Source organism: Gaeumannomyces tritici, assembly GCF_000145635.1.
Source record: "Gaeumannomyces tritici R3-111a-1 unplaced genomic scaffold supercont2.6, whole genome shotgun sequence".
In the NCBI taxonomy this organism is placed as follows: domain Eukaryota; kingdom Fungi; phylum Ascomycota; class Sordariomycetes; order Magnaporthales; family Magnaporthaceae; genus Gaeumannomyces; species Gaeumannomyces tritici.
In genome coordinates, this window is record NW_008804550.1 from 1,938,817 (window position 1) to 1,957,372 (window position 18,556).

General features: G+C 59.8%; 7 protein-coding genes across 7 annotated transcripts; 1 reads left to right on the plus strand and 6 right to left on the minus strand.

Annotated features, from left to right (window-relative positions):
• Positions 1–508: 508 nt before the first annotated feature.
• GGTG_11035 (hypothetical protein) lies at positions 509–1,027 on the minus strand (the record flags this gene model as incomplete). Its single annotated transcript, XM_009228914.1, has 2 exons — positions 509–703; positions 935–1,027. 2 exons carry the CDS (start codon positions 1,025–1,027, stop codon positions 509–511), a joined length of 288 nt encoding a protein of 95 aa, XP_009227178.1.
• Positions 1,028–1,365: 338 nt separating this feature from the next.
• On the minus strand, positions 1,366–3,303 carry GGTG_11036 (hypothetical protein). The gene is made up of 3 exons (XM_009228915.1): positions 2,294–3,303; positions 2,040–2,217; positions 1,366–1,917 (listed from the first exon to the last, which is right to left on the minus strand). The coding sequence occupies exons 1-3, from the start codon at positions 3,223–3,225 to the stop codon at positions 1,738–1,740; spliced, it is 1,290 nt and encodes a 429-aa protein (XP_009227179.1). The 5' UTR covers positions 3,226–3,303; the 3' UTR covers positions 1,366–1,737.
• Positions 3,304–3,603: 300 nt separating this feature from the next.
• On the minus strand, positions 3,604–6,027 carry GGTG_11037 (hypothetical protein; the record flags this gene model as incomplete). The annotated part of the gene is made up of 4 exons (XM_009228916.1): positions 3,604–4,155; positions 4,260–4,720; positions 4,795–5,084; positions 5,204–6,027. The coding sequence occupies 4 exons, from the start codon at positions 6,025–6,027 to the stop codon at positions 3,604–3,606; spliced, it is 2,127 nt and encodes a 708-aa protein (XP_009227180.1).
• Positions 6,028–7,141: 1,114 nt separating this feature from the next.
• GGTG_11038 (hypothetical protein) lies at positions 7,142–7,824 on the minus strand (the record flags this gene model as incomplete). The annotated part of the gene is made up of 2 exons (XM_009228917.1): positions 7,142–7,264; positions 7,324–7,824. One exon carries the CDS (start codon positions 7,822–7,824, stop codon positions 7,354–7,356), a length of 471 nt encoding a protein of 156 aa, XP_009227181.1. The 3' UTR covers positions 7,142–7,264; positions 7,324–7,353.
• Positions 7,825–8,473: 649 nt separating this feature from the next.
• GGTG_11039 (hypothetical protein) lies at positions 8,474–11,046 on the minus strand. Its single transcript, XM_009228918.1, has one exon. The coding sequence runs from the start codon at positions 10,817–10,819 to the stop codon at positions 8,609–8,611; it is 2,211 nt and encodes a 736-aa protein (XP_009227182.1). The 5' UTR covers positions 10,820–11,046; the 3' UTR covers positions 8,474–8,608.
• A 659-nt stretch (positions 11,047–11,705) lies between these two features.
• Positions 11,706–14,860, minus strand: GGTG_11040 (hypothetical protein). The gene is made up of 2 exons (XM_009228919.1): positions 12,604–14,860; positions 11,706–12,503 (listed from the first exon to the last, which is right to left on the minus strand). Exons 1-2 carry the CDS (start codon positions 14,173–14,175, stop codon positions 12,327–12,329), a joined length of 1,749 nt encoding a protein of 582 aa, XP_009227183.1. The 5' UTR covers positions 14,176–14,860; the 3' UTR covers positions 11,706–12,326.
• A 321-nt stretch (positions 14,861–15,181) lies between these two features.
• On the plus strand, positions 15,182–15,358 carry GGTG_11041 (hypothetical protein; the record flags this gene model as incomplete). Its single annotated transcript, XM_009228920.1, has 1 exon — positions 15,182–15,358. The coding sequence occupies one exon, from the start codon at positions 15,182–15,184 to the stop codon at positions 15,356–15,358; it is 177 nt and encodes a 58-aa protein (XP_009227184.1).
• Between the last annotated feature and the right edge of the window lie 3,198 nt (positions 15,359–18,556).

Below are 18,556 nucleotides of genomic sequence, written 5' to 3' on the forward strand. Positions count from 1 at the left end.
CCGGCCACGTCGGTCGCGATTACCGCAAACGGCGATTCGTGCGGGCGTGGTGGGCAAACAAAGACACAGTGCCGTTATGTGTGGGCCGTGAGCAGCCCGCACTGCTCGCTTGTCCGGACGCGTGATTCTCGGGCACTGCAGCAACACCTGCAGTGCTGGGGGCGGGGGGTTTGTGGATGCGTCCATGCGGGCTGGGCAAAGTGAGCATGCTGTTAGTGCTGGCACCATTGAATTGCCCAAACGGACAATTGCGGGCTGGAACGTTTGCTTGTTTGGGCGAGGCACAGCGCTGCCGTTGGTACCAGAAGTCTGGTCGAGATGCATACATGTTATACGCTCCCCTCTTTTTTTTTTCTTTTTTTCTCGTCTTGTTGGCGGAGGATCACACCATCGACACGGATATGGACGGTTTGACAAACATGGCCGAGCAAAAGCGAAGAGCGTCGCCCCTCTCGGTGACAAAAGTGCAACCAGCTTGCACAAACCTCGCAGTTCCCAAGACTTGGTGCTACAAACTGTCGGGTATGTCATGGCCTCGCTTGACACCCACCACGACAGTCGCCAGGTGCACGAAACCGAGCCAGCCATTCGGCGCGCTCGGGCTAGCGCGGTCAGGCAACGCAGGCAGGCAGGTGACGGGACTTTTTCCTGACAAGGTCGGGGGGGATTCCTTATCATGCATGGAGAAACGGACGACTGAGAGCTGCAGGTTTTGATCTCGAGGCTCGGTCAGCAACAACTCGGATTTACGATAGGCTTCGTTCGCATTGATCCCCTCCTCTGCACACTCGAAACGCCCGAAAATCAGCAGGCTCGGGCGCACGCGACAGTGATGACGACGGGAGGGAGAGAGAGAGAGAGGGGGGGGAGAGAACGGGACCGGTAATCGGGTTGCAGAGATGCCCATTGCAAGGGAGCATTGGTGTTACCCTACCAGGTACAGGTACCCTACCAACCAACCAACCAACCAACCAATAAAGAATAAAGCCAGCCATGCCGAGTGGCAGTGCGGCACTGCCCAAGACATTCACATCCCACGATGTGCTAGGTAATTAAATGGAGGCAAAGAAGCAAGTTGGAGAGGAGCCAAGAGCATAATCACACGGCTTGGCTAGCCCCTTGCCCGGACCCGAGGGCAGGATCGGAGACTGAAGTCACTCCCCCACGCCCGATCAAGCGGATGGGACGTCGTGGTGCGCATCGGGGAAGCAAAGAGGCGTGGCCGTGCGCTGCTACGCGGCGTTGGCGCCCTTTCTCCCTTCAACGCCCAAGCACCCTTCCCCCGCTCTCTCATGTGTCGCAGGTTTCGATCAGTACTTGGCATGCACTGTCACTGGAGATGCCTGCATGCAGTTTACTCAAGGCGGGCAGGTGGCGATATGAACAAACACATGAACCTCACGGCAACCAGCAGGAGCAATCTGTCGGGGGTCGATAGACAGACTCACCGGTCAAGGCGGGTAATGTTCGGCGCGTGCCGATCCGGTTCACTTCGGGTCTCACCGGGCACATAAACGCACACATTCAAGGCCCTCTTTGACCACGCTTGCTATTATTTCCCACAGCATCTGCTGCCTGTGCTTTCGTGGAACCCTAATTACATCACATCCCCCTCTGGCTTGTTGACCGGTCTCGCGCCTCGTGTCGGCTCAGAAAAAAGAGAAGGGTGCACAGCATGAACACTAGCATGCAAAATTTTTTTTTTGCCCGGTCAAGCACCAAATTGCTCGCCGCCACTTACGGCCGCCTCATCCGGAAGGACAGGATGGCCGGCAGCTGCGTGTAGTTCTTGCTCGCCTCGATTCTGTTCGGGTCGTGGTCCTCCTCGGTAAAGGCAGGCTCCTCCATGGCGTCCATGACCAGGCCGGCGGCGAAGAATGGTCTGAAGACCTCGTGCAGCGGCCGATGGAAGCACGGCTTTTGACCGACGGGAGGGTCAAGTCAGCTCCCAGGCTTGTGGCATGAGACGTCTCCCATGTGATTCATGCGCGACACAAACTTGGCTATAGGGAACACAAAAAAAGGGAAAGAAATCTCACCTGCTTCACGGGCTGGCCCGGCAGCGCGATCCCCTTCATGGGTGGGACGAAAAGGTAATCACGAATGATCTTGGTGCGCACCACCTGGAGGTCGCCCGTCGCCCCGTCGAACTTGAGCTCCAGGTTCTTGGCGGCGTTGGACGTGAAGAAGACGGGGTGGAGGAGCGTGGCGACAAATCTTTATTCTTGCGTGTTAACCCTCGTTCCGCCAGTGAGCTCCTCCCATTCAGGTAACCACCAGTGGGACGACCTACATGCCTCCCTGGCGCAGAAGACCACCGAAGGCCAGGGCTTCAGCCAGGGGCTCAAGGGTCGGCACATCCATAATAGCCATGTTCATGGTGACGAGGTCGTAAGGGCCGTGCGTGCCCTCGAAAACGAGCGCCCTGGCATCGCAGACGTCGAGAGACCTGAAGGGGAGCGGCGGCGGTGGCGGCCGGTCGGGGCCCTCCTCCCAGGCGTCCTTCTGGGCCCTCCACCGGGAGAGCGCCCGCTCCAGCATGGCGGTGCACCCGTCCGTGGCGGTTATTTGCTCGGCGCGCGCGCCGTGGCCCGGGTCCGCAAGCCAGCGCGCCACGATGCCGTTGCCGCCGCACAGGTCGAGGGCCTTGAAGCCCGGCCGCACGCCGCCGGCGCCGAAGACGAGGCGGCGCAGCGACGGCTCCTGCAGCCGCTTCCAGTAGATGTTGCCGTCCCGCCCGACCGTATCGTCCCAGTAGGCCGCGTTCAGGGCCCATGCGGCCAGAGACTCGGCTCTGAGCTCTTCGGTCGAGGACGTGATGCGTTTCTCTCTGTTGGATTCGGGGGATCTTCCAGCGTCCTGTGCATATTTTCCGTCCTCCACGATTCTGCCAGAGGCCGAGCCGTCGGCCTCCGACAGGGCTCGATCGGAGGGCTCCGGAAACCGCGTTCGGAATCGACTCGACATCTCAAGCCAGTCTTGTTTTGTCTCGTCGTCTTGGCTTTGATACCAGACCAGGGCTGCGCCCTTGAGACCACGCCGGAAGCGAATCAGTTGATACATCCACCGGGTCCTGATCCACCCTTCGGTGCCTGGCGGCCCTTCGGCTTGATCTTGCAGCTTTCTCATCTCTGCGTCGGCATCGAGCTCGAGTTGATCGACATAGTCCATGGCGCTCTCGAAGGCTCCTCCCTCGAACGTCATGCCAGCGTATTCTTCAGACATTGTGTCGGCCTCGAACGGCGTGTCGGCGTGTTCTCCAGACGTTGTGTCGGCCTCGACGTGGTCGGTGGAATGGAGGCTATCTTACGCAGCAATCAAAGGCGCCTCAACATGAGGCTGCCAATTTACGCCTGATACACGTGACTCCAGGCAGCAACGCATAATGCATAATACATAATGCATATATGCACAGTTGATTGGCACACCTTATTTGAGACTTTACTCAAAGGGTGTGGCCACCATCACAACATTGAAGCCAAACTCAACGCTGTTTTATGGCTTGAGGTTCATTATCACTTGCTACTTTTCTGAGATGGCATGTCGAATTTCCATTACCTAGCCCTCCCGCCAACAACGAAGCTGAATTTCAGGAACAACGGCTCACACATCCGCCTCCTTTGATACTTGTCGCTTTCTCTCCACTCCCAGCTCCGTCCCTGAAGCCGGCTCGGCCCCATCAACCTCTCCCTTGACGTCCTTCTCAGCCACCTTGTCCTCCAGCACCTCCCCATCAACCCCCGTCTCGTGACCGACGGCGGCCCCGTCCCCGTCCCCGCTTCTGCCGTCGCTGCTGTCCCCTCCTCCGCCGCCTTCGAGGCGCGCCTGGCTCCCGGCCGCGTCCGGGTCAAAGGTGACGCTGGGCGCGTAGGCGTGGTCGCCGTCGCCCTGGCGCTTGGCCGGGATCAGGACGTTGAACCAGCGCGGCACGACGAGGCCCAGGCCGCAGAGCACGAGCACGACGTGGCCCGTGAAGAAGCCAAAGATGTGCAGTGGGTCCACCTGCTTGTTGTGGAAGGTTGGATAGCTGAAGCCGAAGACGATGGCCAGGATGGGGCCCGAGACGTAGCGCAGCATGGGCGCCCAGAACAAGGGCAGCGCCAGGTTCTTGCCCCTGGCCACGATGACGTTGAGGTCCTTTGTGAGTTGGTGGCCCTGTTTTTGGGTGGAAGGTTAGTGAACTCTGTTGGTGGTTTGTTGGTCCCCAAGGAGGAGGCAATGTGGCTCCGTTGTTCTCCAACAGACTGGCGGGTGCTAACCGAGTAAAAGGCAACATAATAGAACCGTTGCAGGTACACATTACGGCCGAAAAAGCCAGACACAGGCGCGTCGGGCGTCCTCCCAAACACGAGCGCGGCGGCCGTGAGCGCGATATAAATTCCAAAGCCCACGCCGGCGCCGATCTCGCCGCTGGTGGCGATGCCGGCCGCGACGCCGACCACCATGGCGCCAAAGTAGCCGGCCAGGTAGGCGAGCAGGGCCAGCGGGCCGACCTGACCCGCGACGTCGCGCCAGCGGTATAGCGACGTGGAGCTGACGCACTCGGCAAAGACGACGAAGACGAGGGCCACGTCCGAGACCCAGCGGTCGACGCCGTCGAGCAGGTAATAGCCGAACTCGGTGCAGTAGGGCAGCGAGAGCAGGAACGACAGGATGGTCAGGCTCGTCACGACGGCCGGGCGGGGGAGTCTAACACCCGAGTCCATGACCAGGGTCACAACTGTATTTTTGTAGAATGTTGTGTTGGCAACATGTTTTGAAATTGGACACAAAAGTGAGGAAACAAACACATACCGGCGTCGAGCATCGCAAACGCTGAGCTGAAGCCCAGCACCATCAGCGTGAAGAACAGCGCCACGGCCCAGAAGTTGGCCCCCGGCATCTCGACCACGGCGGCCGGCAGGGTCAGGAACCCGATGGTGAAGCCGCCGATGGGCTCGCCCTCGACCGGCCACCGCCTGAGGAAGCCGACGACGCCGAAGACGGCGAAGGCGGCCGTGCACTCGAACACCATGTTGCTCAGGATGATGTAGAAGGAGTCAGCCACGGCGTTGGAGTGCTTGCGGTTGTAGGACGCGTAGCTCCTGTTTTCCACGTTGCTTGTGGTCAGCCTCTATGGGGATGCCAAGGGGTTGGTTGGTCGAGTTTGTTCAGGAAGGCGGGAGAATATCCTTCCCCTCCAAGAAAAGGGGCGCGCGCTCACGTGAAATACCCAAACCCTACGCCCGTTGAGAAAAAGACCTGGCCACATGCCGTCTGCCAGAGCGAGCCGCGCGCGAGCTCGGCCCCGCGCCACGTGGCAAAGTACATGCGCACGCCCTCGCCCGCGTTCTCGAGCGAGACGGACCGGCCGATCAGGATGACGGTCATGACGATGGGCAGGCCCATGGTCCAGTAGACGACGCGGCCCGTCAGCCCCACGCCCCGGAAGATGCAGATCCAGACCAGGAACCACGTAAAGGCCGTCCAGCCGACCGTCTCGCCCACCATGCCGACGGCCGGGTAACTCGTGAAGGCCTCGACGCCCGAGCCGTCGGGCGCCAGGCGGCCCGGCACCGGCGACGGGTTGGCGACCACCTTGTCGAAGAACCCTTCCGGGTCCTCGGCCCAGGGCAGCGGGCTGTGGAAGCTGTAGCGGAAGTAGGTCATGATCCAGGCCAGGTTGACGACAAAGTACGGGCCGACAATAAAACCGATGTAAAGCAGGCTAAAACCCACGCCACGCAGGCGGCTGTTGATGCTGTTAAAGGCCACAACGCTGCCGCCGCGGTAGGCCTGCCCGATGCTGATCTCGAGCGTCAGGACGGGGATGGCGATCAGGAAGATGCACATGAGGTACGGGATGAACCATTGCAGCCCGTAGTTGTTGTACACGGTCGACGGGTACCGCAGCAGGTTGCCCATGCCCGCGCACCCGCCCATCGAGGCCAGCAGGAACGACATGCGCGACGGCCACACGTCGCGCCCGTCATCCGACTGCTCTGGCGGCGGCGCCAGCCAGTGCCCGACCTTCCTGAGCGCGTTCATGACCGGCCGCTCGTGGGGGCGGCAGCAGCAGCCGCTGTCTGTGGGGGAGGCTAAGGGCGGTGGGAGCTACGCCGTATTCCCATTCGTTGACTTGATATCTGTGTGAAAACAAAAAACAAGAACCAAGAACCAACAACCAAGTACCGCAGACTCTCAATACTTTCAGCCGTCCTTGGAGTGCTGTTGCAAAACGAGGAAGAGGATGGAGAAAACCAGGACCGGCCAGACACGGCAGCTCTTTCGGTATCCATATTAGTCCAAAACAAAAATACCCGTCTCCCTGGTCAATGTCTTGTGCGACCCCCCGAGGTTGGTGGCTGCAATCAAGAAAAAAAAACACGCCCAAGGAGGATCCATTGCAAGGATCCATTGCAACAGCAACAGTAGAACAATCCCACAAAAAAACAGCGCCGCTCACTCATCTCGAGACACTGGAACATTGACCGAGCACGCAATCTTCTCCGTCCTCTCATGGGGTTTCCTGCAAGGCTACATCATTCTGTGGAGATAGCCCGGGCTGGGCGCCATACAACGGTGGGTGCCAAGGCTGAGGTGGCTGGCGGTTGCATGCATCCGTGTGGATAGCTCGGTGCCGCCAGTGTCCCCGGGTGAGTGCACTGATCCCTCGTGGGGGTTCGCATGCGGTTGGTCGGTCGTGCAGGTTGGTTGGAGTCTGAGGGGGTGGTGCTGTGCCAAGGCTGAAGGATTGTCGTCACTGCTGTGGTGCTCGAGGAACGAGCCGGGCGAGAATGGCGATTCCCCAACTTCATCAATGCTACGGACGATTAGCGGCGGTGCTGAGCATGTTCACCCGTTGGTATGAGCAGAAAACGTCTCTTCTGACGAAGATGATGTGGAAGTTGGGCTATGCGGAATCTACAAAAGGACAAAGCCAACTTGGCAAGTCATGTTTGTGATACAAGGGAAAGACTATCCACAGAACTTTACCAATAAGCAGAGGTAGAGAACCTGTGAGAGAGCTTGGGAGCACTATGCGCTTGCACGGTACCTCTAGATTCTGTTCCGCCAAACGCCAGCCACTCGAATAACCAAGCTAGGTCGCTCCAGCAGATTCTGTGTCAACGCGTATCGATGCATCTTGCGATGCAGCTGACGGTGATGGCAATATCTCTCTAGATGCTCTAGTCTCTCGATCCGATGCTCCTGGTGCCGACTCCCGACTTTGGAGGGCCGTGGTCATGAACCACTGCGAAGGAAGCAGTGAAAGGATGGAGAACTATATTTCCTGTTAGCTAGCCAGCAAGGCAGATTACGTCGACGAAGCTCAAGCCATACCTCATCGAGATGTTTGTACCAGAACTCCTCCTAAGGAGTAGCGGGGCTGTCGAGGCCGTTCTCTTGCGCCTTGGCACCCTGCTCGCCGGGGCTGGAATGTGGGACAGGCGTGTAACGCTCCTTGATGGCGCGGGTGGAGAACTGCTCCATGAGCTTGTTCCAGGCGGAGACGTCATCAGCAACGGTGCCCATGGCCAAGACTTTCTTCTTCTTGCTATTTGTCGGCGAATCGGTGGGAGCTGGCGCCACGACGGGCGGGAGGTCGCCAGCGGCGAAGACCTCGCGGAGCATGCGATCCTGCACGGTTCCCGGCGACCTGGCGAGCCCTCCGAGGGCGAGGAACACCATGAAGCGGTCGCCGGGGTCGCATCCCAACAGGGAGAGCTGGCGCCGCAGGTCTTGGACGCGGTTCTGATACGCCGCAAGGCTCTGGAAGCTCGCCCGCTGGATGGTGCACAGCTCGCGGACCAGGACCGTGGTCACGCGGTTGCTGTCGGCCATGACGCGCATGGCGTCGAGAGCGGACTTGTAGATTTTGTGAGGGCTGCGGCGGTCGCGGCGCGTGCTGCTGCCGACTTGCAAAAACTGAGAGACGGACGCCAGGGACTTGGACAGCAGCTTCTTGGCCTTTCTCCTGCCGCGTTTCCAGGCATCGCGCGCCTTCTGGCCCTCGGGCTTTCTGGGCTTCGATGGCTTCGCCGGCTCGTGGGTGACAAAGGGCTGGAGATGGCCGAGGTTGGCGAGGAGCGACTGATTCCAAGAATCGATATTGGACGGTCCCACAAGCTCAACGATGCCGCCGGATGGCGCGCCTGAGGGGGATTCCGTATTGCCGTTGGCTGGCGGGGGGTGGCCTTGATCGGAATGGGTGCACTCTTGGCTCTCGGGCGTGTCATGGTTTGATGTGGGCGTTTGATGCGGAACGGGGAACGTGAGTTTTGTGCGAGGGTTGTGGAGACAACTGTAAGGAAGATGGAAGAGAAGGTCGAGTATGTGAGAACTGTGATATGTTGTTGTTGTGGTGGTGGGTGGGTGGGAGTTTGATGGTAGGTAGACTGAAGCACGCGAGGAGGCTGTAAGGCAGCCTTGGCCCGGATTTGTCGGGAAGGAACGTACGGCACTTTGCAAAATGGAAGGTGCAGCCTAGCTTCTGACAAAGACAAGTGTTTTTTCCAAGTGACCATAAAATAAATCATCATCATTCAAACACATTTGGCAACGGCACAAAGTCTGCCAGCCATGTATATCTCTATATCTGCACTAGTCTTAGCACGTCCTACCCGCCTCACCAGCCCACCCACCACGTGTAGTTGCCGGTCTGCTCGGGCGAGTCCCAGGCCAGGGCGACGCTGGTGTCCCTCGGCCGCTCGGGCCAGGCCTCCGCCAGGCCCTTCCAGACCTTGACGTCGGTCCAGGACGCGCCGGCCTTGCACTTCGCGCCGTGGGTGCCGTTGCCCAGCCGCAGCGCGCCCGCGAAGAAGCTCAGCCCCGTGCTGTCGGCGCGGCCCGGGTACACGCGGCTCGTGAGGGCGAAGCGGTCGTTGACGAAGACCTCGAGCAGCGACCGGTCGAACACCACGGTGAACTTCACGTCCTCGACCGCACCCGCAGTGTTTCGGTATGGCTCAAAGTGGCCCTCGTGGTCGTAGGTCTGGAAGACGCCCGGCAGCGAGGCGCTGCTGTTGCCGCGCCCGACGGTGATGGTCGACCGCGCCGGGTCAAAGGTGATGGTGGTAAACTCGCTGTCGTCAGGGCTTTGCGCAATCACCATGCCCGCCTTGGCGTCGCCGCCAAGGGTCGCCGACAGCACCCACGAGTCGCCCAGGTCGGCCGCCACCCTGCGGGCCGGCGCGCCCGCGGCGACGACCCCGACGTCGAACGCCTCCTCCTTGGCGCCCGCGCGCAGCTTCTCCAGCACGTCGGGCAGCGGGCGGATGCCGAGCGTCTGCGCCGTGAAGGCGCCGCCGTCCTCGGCGACCCACTCGTTGCCGTCCAGCGCGACCGCGACCGCGCCCTGGGGCCGCGCCAGCCCGCGCGTCTCCTTGAGGAACAGCTCCGTGGGCAGCGTGATGGCGCCCGCGTAGCCCAGGGCCTTGGCGATGTAAAAGCCCCACGCGAAGTCGAAGTCCTCGTTGGCCCACCCCCACATGACGCGGCGGTTGCCGTTGCCCTGGCGGGCGTCGACAAACGACGCCTGCGCGTACGCCAGCCCCCAGTCGAGGGCGCCGCCCGACGTGGGCGTCAGCTCGGCCGAGCCGTTGGCGCGCGCCGCGAGGCTGCCGCGGGTCCAGAGCGCCCACTGCTCGCGCACGTGGCGCGTCGTCTGCCCGCCCTCGGAGCCCATGGTGACGAACCAGGAGGGCTTGCCGCCGCTGCTGCCCGCGGGCAGATCGAAAAAGCCGCTGACCTCAAAGTTGTAGCCGTACGAGCCCGTGATGTCGGGCGCGCCCAGGCTCGAGTTTGCCGCGGGCTCCCACAGCGCGCCCAGGAAGGTCCAGTCGGTCAGGTTGGAGGCCGGGGCCGAGTACAGCGGTATGCGGGGGCCGATGAAGCCCGGGCGGGCCGACTCGGGCAGCTCGCGCGGCACGTCGCCCGACTTGAGCCCGGAGCCCATCACCATGTAGTAGTGGGGCTCGGACCGCCCCAACACCGCGTCGAGGTCGGCGTTGGGGAAGAAGGACGGGTCGCGCCAGCCCGTGACGTTCCACCCCTCGGGCGGCGAGGCCAGCACGGTGCCGACCTCGGCCCACGTGGCGCCGCCGTCGCGCGACGTGTACATGGCCTGGACCTCGGTGCCCTTGGTGTAGGGTATCTTCCAGCTGGTGGGGAGATGGTGGATGCCCGTCGCGAAGGCGAGCAGGGTGCCGTCGCGCTCGCCCCTTATGTTTACGGGCTGCGCCGTGCCCGTGAACTGCGACAGCTCGCTCGACGGGTGGCCGCCCGCGGCGAGCGAGACGGCCGCGTCGTCGACCCAACCACCCACGTCGGTCCAGTGGAACATGTCCCTGGAGACGGCGTGGCCCCACGAGACGTTGCCCCAGCCGACGTGGTTGGGGTGGAACTGGTAGTGCAGGTGGTACAGGTCCGTGGCCGGTTCGTAGACGGCGCCGCAGGGGTCGTTCATCCAGCTGTGCGGCGACGCAAAGTGTGAGCGCGGCCGCCACCGGTCAAAGAGGCTGCTGTTGCCCGCGCTGGTGCGGATCCACTCGGGCGTGAGGGGCTGCGGCACCGGCTGCTGCTGCTGCGCCGCCACCAAGGGCGCGGCCGCGAGCTGGAGCAGCGCCGCGAGGACCGTGGGTGCCTTCATCTCGTCCTTGTCGTCGTCGTGTGCGTGTGTGCCGTGGGGAAAAGAGGGGAATGTTCCGTGTAGGTTGAACAGGCACGAAATTATCCTACTTCTACAGGGGGGAGAGGGATGACGGCGGCGGATGGAGTGATGAAGGGTGGTGCGTCCATGAAGCAGAGGCTCATCATCGGCCCAGGTCACAGCAACCATGGGCGGGCTTATATGTATGTAATGACCACGAGCCGGCCCGCCATGTCGTAATTTCCCAAGAGACCAGGCCTCGAGTCAGTGCTAAAAAGCTGTTTGTTTGGTTCGGCTCTAAGCAACCCCAAGAATCGAACAACAAGCTCACCGACACAGCCATTTTTTTCTTCCCTTCCCCCTCTGCTTTCTGCGGGGAACTTGCGGGGAACTTGCGGGGATGGGCTCCTTGGCCGGCGTAATGCTGGGGCAACTGGGTTAATAAGGCCGGGGGTGGTGCCCACGATAGCCCGCCCTCCCCCCTTCTCGGCCCCTTTTTTTTTTCATGACGTCGTACGCGCGCGCCGTAGAAACAAAAATTAGCCTGGTGTATATCAGTGGAAACTTAATTCCCTCGTCGTCGTCCCGTAACGGCTAACCGAGCTCCTTGACAACTGTTTGAATCGGACAATAACATGATTAGTGCGGCTCGGCTGACTGCCGAGTTGTTGGTGCGTCGTGCTGCCCAGTGCCCCAAGCGTCTTCTGGATGCTTGACTAGCTCCTACAGCTTAAACGCTTAAACATATACCCACGGGATATTGTGTTGCGCCGGCACTGTTCCCACTCCCCCCAGCCTGCTGGCCGAAGGTTCCGGGTGCGTGCCGCCGGAGAACCGCCGCGATAGCCCTTGCGATGCAACTGGGAGGCCCAAGTCCAAGTTGACAGAAGCCAATTGGGAAATATCACCGTCACGGGTGGCACGACAAAGTGAGGACAAGGCGCACCACCCCTTGAGAATAACCGGTGAGAGGCAAAGGCTAAACCCATGCGACAACCTCAACAGTAATGGAAACATTCGAGCAGGCCAGGCCCCAGCGGCTGAACCTTGACGCAAAAAAAAAAAAAAAAAAAAAGGCTGTATCAGACAAGACTTTATGTATAAACCATTCCAGGCAGCCTTCCTCTCCGTAAAGCCCTCCCAGGATGACACCATACAGCTGAGAATAGGAGGAAGGAGAAAGCCTAGCAATACCCACATCCCTTAGTCTAAACAAGCCGTCTAACCCCCGGGGAGCCGTCCCACGCATGCCCCTATAATCCAACAGTCCATACACAGATCCCCTCATCACCATAGGCATAAGAAAAGTAAGATAGAAAAAAACTCAACAACGAGATGGTATCCATCATTAGGTATGCCCGGCAATCTGCTTCATGAGAGAGCGAGGCGGAAAGTAAAAAAATAAAATAAAAATATAAAAAAAAGGACAATAACAGCAGACCAGCATGTACGTGTACGTGTGCCCGCGCCCGCGTCTCTAACGTAGATAGATGGCACCCCACACCCTAGCTCTCTCTCCACTACTAGCTCACTAGCGTCCCAACCCCAGACGCTCTCCCCAGGGCCATTCCAGACCCGGGGGACGGCCGGAGAAAGAAGCCCCGATGGCTGCTTGCAAGAGCCAGCTGCTACCCAGGGGTTCTATATCCAAGCCGAAAGAGCAAACCATTCAGTCCCGAGAAGAGAGGCAATCGCCTTATTCTGTGGGCCCGGTGGGGCGAGACCGCTGACCGACAACCTCCCGAGCGTAGAACTCGACCAGCATGGTGGCATAGGCTTCGAGGTCCTCGACGGGGATGGCCAGGCGGAAATCGTTGAGCAGAAGGAACTGAAGCTCAAGGTGGTTCAACTCGGCAAGAGGAAGACCGCCGACCTAAGGGAGTAAGGAGTATGTGAGCCTGGTTCAAAGGACAGGGAGTAACAACGAAGCAACATCCGGGAGGACAAGTGGGCAGCTCCCAGTTACGACGAACCTTGGCATATCTCGAATTGGTGTAGAAGACATCCGAGAAGAACTTGCTCGAGCAAGTGACGCCGGCAATGATGAGCCGGTGAATGTTGTAGCTGTCCACCACAAAGTAGGTGGCCGTGCTGCTAGCCAACGACCCCATCGCTGCGGTCGCGTGATCCTCCTTCGAGGCAGCTGATTTCTCGCTCCCTCGAGCCCGCTTCCTCTCCCCTTGCGCACTGTCGTTGCCGCCGTTCCCATCGTCGCTGCTGTCCGCCAGATCCTCGTCCGTCTCGTCGTCGTCGTTCCCTCCTGCGCCGCCGCCGCCGCCGCCGTCTGCTTCGTCGTCGTCGCTGCCCATCAACACGTCCTCGCCGTCGTGCTGCTGCCTTTTGCTTTGTTGGTCACGCTGGGATCGACCCTGCTTCTCCTCCTCGCTCTTGGCCACCAGCTCGTTCACCCGCTCCGTCATGCGATCAAAATAGGCCAAAAGACTGAGGAAGACCTCAAACGTAGTGGGGCAGTACTTGTGGATGCGGCTCAGGTAGCTCAGGATGGTGATGGCCGGCACGTTCTTTCCATGGAAAGCCAAGACGCTGTTGGCGTATGGGCTCCCCGCGCCGCCACCAGCGGCCCCGCCCACACCACAGCTGCCACTACTGCTGCTCCCCTCCCCGCTGCCGGACTCGCTCTGCTGCTGGGCCTGCTGGGCCTGCTGGGCCTGGCGCTGGTGTGCTGCGTTGCGGTTCAACGCGTCGTGCTGCAGGTCGTTGGTGGTGGTGATCTTGGTGAGCAGCGCGGCCACCATCTCGATTATGTCGCCAATGGGCATCTCGCTAATGTCGTACTTCATCTGGGATAGTGGCGGGTCGTTTAGGAGACCCGGCCCGTTGCCCGTCACCAGGTCGGCGCGGGCGAGCGACTGGATGTGGGCCAGGTCGTGGACGCGGATCGTCGTCTGCTGAGTCGGCGCGTCGGCGTGGTCGAGCCTCGACACGGGCGAGTCCGGCGCGGCCCATTGTGGGAAGCTGTCGCTCGCGGGGGAGGGGATCGAGTTGGCGGCCGAGGAGTGTTCGGGGGCTGAGGTGGGCGATTTGCCGTGCACGACGGTTGACGCCGATGATGCTACAGCGGTGGAGGCGGATGAAGAGGGCGTGGCGACACCGGTGTGATGGTGCGAGGTGTCCATGTGCATCGATGAAGCGACAGCAACAGCATCCTGGGGTCCCGCGGCGGCCGAGTTGGAAACGCTCGGCGACGACGAGTCTGGCGGGGTGGGGAAGCGCGAGGCGCCGTGCTGATCGTGTGCGTGCTTTGTGTCTGCCCAGGCAGCGGCAGGCCTGGGCTGGTCCGTGGTCGGGGTAGCGCGTTGGAGGTGTGAGGGGCCGTGATGGCGCGATGACGTTGGTGCGGGTGGGTCGGAGGATGACGGGGACTGGTGGTGGCGGTATGACGAGGAAGGTGCGTCGCGGGGGCGGCTGGAGGAGCGCATCGATTGTGGGTGGTGCGATTGCTGTTGCGGGTGTTGGGGCTGGAACACCATGTTATGGCGGAACCGCGAGGGGTCCGACGCAAAATCCCCGATTACAGTGGCCATGATCCACGAGTTTGGGTGAGGGAGCGGTCAGGCGGGATGGATGAGTGGGTGATGCGGTTGTGGTTGCGGTTGCGGTTGCGGTTGCGGTCGCGGGCGCTGGGCAGGCTGGGCACGACGCGGAGAGGATTCTATCGAGACGGCGGGGATGGCGAGAATGGGCCGAAGGAGCTGAGACGGGTGAGAGGATGGGTCAGCGGTGCAGGCCACGGCAAAAATCAAATGATAACGGGCCGGCACTGGCTCAGGGTGACAGTCCAGAACGCCTAATGGGGTGGTTTTGGGCGTTGCAATCTATCCCGTGCCTTATCGGACGGGCGAGAGCGCATCACGATAAAACCCCGGAGCGGGCAGGAAAAATGCGCGAGGGGGAGCAGCGAGGTGGTTGCGGCGGCCAAGTGGGACACTTGGCTGAGCCAGGCGTGGGGTGGGCGAGGGAGGGGAAGGGAACCACCCACAGCAAGAGCCAAGTGGCGGCTGGTCGCTGATGATACTCGGCACGGTTCAGGATCAACGAACAAGCAACGATCTGAAAAAGAAAAAGAAAAAAATAGAAATTGACGCGAAAAATGAGGCTGACGCAAGCACCGAAATGTGAACCGCAGGGGCCGACCGATCAATAAACACACGTGCGAACGGCAGCAACAGTGACGCAGAGGATGGGGAAAAAAGGAGGGAAAAAACAAAAGAGGAGGAGGAACAGTAAGCCAAGAGCTGGAAGCAGATAGCTCAGGTATGTACGGCGCAGATCGACGCCTGCCGGGCCATCGAAGGGCTGCAAGGACTTCATGCATTCGCCAGGGGGCGAGGGAGAAAAAAACAATCGAGGCGGGGGGCGAAGTGACATGGGAGGGCCCGGCAGCCGTGCCCAAAACGCCCGCGGATGGCTTGGAGGGTAGCGGGGTGGGGAGGGGGGGGCTGAGATGGGAGGAGAGAGGCGCGCGTAGAGTAAAAGGTGCATCATGCTCCCTTGGGTCAAAGTGTCTGCAGCACCGGCTCCGGCCATGTCATGTCACTCAACGCCAGCCAGCTGGGCCTGACGCCCGCTGCCACCGGCTCTGACCAGATGATGCGTGCACCACTGCGTGAGGCGCCGCACAGGGCAGACCTTGACCCGCTTGCAGTAGCAGGGAACCAGGCGCCAACGAAGCGGAGCGGAGCAGCTCCAGGCAAGCGGACGGCATGAAGACGGAGGCGGCCTCATCAAGTGGCAGACGGGCCCGCTGAGGCTCCTCCCCATGCAAAGAATGGGCTTTTTCTTTGTTGTTTTGCTGATCCGGACGCAATGCCTGTCTTGCTCTTGCTCGGCCGCAGCCTTCTACCCCATCCAGATCTTGTCACCGGCCCGGCCTCTCCAAACGAGCTCCGAGTGACTTGGCTGGGCTCGGGTGCAGTGGAGGACGAGGAGGTGCAAGACGGAAGGTCGCGTCCGTTGACCCGGCGGGGGTGCAGCCTGTGATGCAGTCGAGCGACCGTCTTCATCCCGGTGGGTGCCTCCCTCGTCCGAGCACTGCTTCCCGCACGCGGGCCCAACTCCACGGCGGCATGCCTGGCGACGTCGCAGCGGCGCTTTGACTTTCGCGCCATGCAGTGGCGAAGCGCCGGCGCAAAAGAATAATGATGAAAAAAAATAAAGGTGGTGGGCGCACAGGGCCAGAGCTGCACTTGCTACTGGCAGTTCTTCCATGCAGCAAACAGCATGCGCACGCATGGGCATGTGTGAGGCAGGTGCAGGCGACACATGTTATCGGAGCAAGATGACACAAACGAAAAGGGGCTGAGAGAACACAGGCAAGTCGACATACCGGAGGAGGCGCAGCGTCTTGGTGTGTTCCTTGTTCGGTGTTACACGATGGCGCATATTACCGCTGACGTGCCTGGAGTTTCCTACTGCCGAGCTCGTTGATCGGGCTGCTGGTAGGCGACACTATTCATCCATCCGAATTGTCTTGTCTTGGGTAATGGGGTTTTCGTCGAGTCGCAGGGTCTGTGCGAATGTCGGGCCGCGACCAGTCTGGCTGGCAACGTGGTCTGATTCGTCGCGTGGCTCAAAGGAACTATTCGGGCATGCGCTGGGAATCAAATTTCAAAACGATCAAGAATATGAACAAGATATACGACCTGTCTAAAGGAATGCGACCAGGGGAAGGCGGACAAGAAAAGAGAAAAGGCCTGGAAGATAGGATATTCTTGGCGGTTGCGCGCGGTGGTGACAGTGCGTCTGTATAGCCAAGGTACCCCTGGGTACCTTCTCGGTAGATTTGGACTATCTGGCCAGACCTGGCATGAAATGTGGATAGGGGCAAATCGACGGCGATAAAAACCGGCCACAGTCCGCAGTGGTGGCAAGTTGGTAGCCCGGGAAAGTGGAAGAGTGGAAGAGAAGGAGAAGGAGGGATAAAGAAGACGGGATAAAACAATACAAAAGAGGGAGTGATTATGACACAAGACTTAAAACACCCGCCGCCAGTGACGCCTTTCTGGAAGAGATAACGAACCGCAAATGCGCACATAGGTTTGCAATGCTTTGTCCCATCCGATCCCATGCGACACGGGCAACCATCAACAATTACCTGCTTACGCCGACCTGCCTACCCGTCCGTTCTTGCTCCCCCATGCCTGCAGAAGAAGGCGGTCTGGAGCAGGGACGGATAGGGTACATACATTGGGTATCTATCCTGCTGCTGCCAATCGCAGACCTCGCTCCTCGTGCTTACCTGTCAGTTATAGTCTCTCCACCTTCCTTCTCGCCCAGCCGCCAGCAATAACGACCACCTGCGTTATTGGGACCAGGTGTGATATTACACTTGCCAACGACTCATGCCACAGGCGAACGAACAGGTGTCTACGTCAAGAGTCGGACAGCGGATGGTAGGTGGCACAAAGGGACAGACAGGCAGGCTGAGCGCCTACCAAAATGTTTGGGGCTGTTTGTTCTTCCTTTCCCCGTTTTTTATCTGGGGGCCGGCAGCGGACCCTCGCAGGGAAACCAAGGCGGCGCCGTGGTGCGAGCGATGCTGCTTGCAGCCTAACCATCGGACTGCATGGCGGAAAGAAAGAAAGAAAGAAAGAAGAAAGGAAACGAACTCGCCGTCGGCTACTCGAGGCTGCAAGCAAGATGATCTGCGAGAGGCTGAAAGAGGACGTGGGAAGCACAAGCGAATTACCTGGGTAGGACTCCAACTCGTCAAGCCCGCGCGCTGCTTTACAGCTAGTCTAGCCCCTGGCCTTCCCCAATGGCCAAACCCGCCCCATCATCTCGGCACCTGCGAGCACGCAGCGAGAACGGCACGTGTGTCCCTGACACAATCCGCCGGCACCGCCTGAAAATAAAAATGCTTGTCGGGAGCTCGAGCCACCAGCTCGAGCCACCAAACAGGTAGGCACAGGGCCAGGATCGTCGACCAGATCTATGCGTGGTAGCCCACTTAGACAGGGGCAATAGCCTTCTTTTGACTAAGACGGCCCCAACTCAATACGACCGAACCATCAATTTGTCTGGCTGCGCCGCCGAGGCAGCCAGGCCTTGCCTCGGCGGGGTCCCTTTTCTTTCGCATCTGGGAATCAAGCATGGCGACAGGTAGGCGGGCTTTTTGGTGCAGATCTGCGCCGTCGCCGGCCAGACCGCTTGGGTCCATCCACCTGCTCCACTCTTCAAGCCTCGCCGCAGCAGCAGCCACACAACCAGTTCTTATTTTCTCCTCTGCTATTTGTATTTCCCCTTGGCCTCCAGCTGAGGCCGCCACATCATACCATGGCCACCAATACTTGTAGCCTCCAGCCAGAATCCCACACCGCACAATCTCGGCGTGGCGCGGGGGAGATGCGGTGCGAGGTGAGATGCCCCTCCAACGCCCATGTCCGGGCTAGATGCGATCTTGTCGACCTACTAAGAGGTGGGTAAAAGGAACCGCCACACTAAGCAGGCAAGCATGCGTCACAGGGGGTGTTTAAGATAAAATCAGGTGCCGCTCCGCTAATTTGACGCCTGCACGGCCCTCCGGGGGCAACCGTCAAATTGCCCTAATTTTAATTTTAGTTATTTAAGGCAAAAGAATAGAGTAACATTGCTTTTTTTTTAAATGTTTTAACTCGTACTTCGAATAACACAAAAAAGCAATGAAGGCGTCAGCGAAGCCTGAAAGCGTAACTGTTCTTTTTATTTTTTATTAATTTTTATTGCTTAATTAGTAATTTTTATTTTTACTAATTTTTATTGCTTAACCGGTAATTTTCATTTTTATTAATTTTTACTGCTTAACCGGTGATTTTCATTTTTACTGATTTTACTGCTTAACCGGTGATTTCCAGGGGGAAACCCCCTGGGACCCCCCTTTTGCCTCCGGCGGCCCTCCGGGGGCTCCTGCGGAGCGCTTTTCTCCTG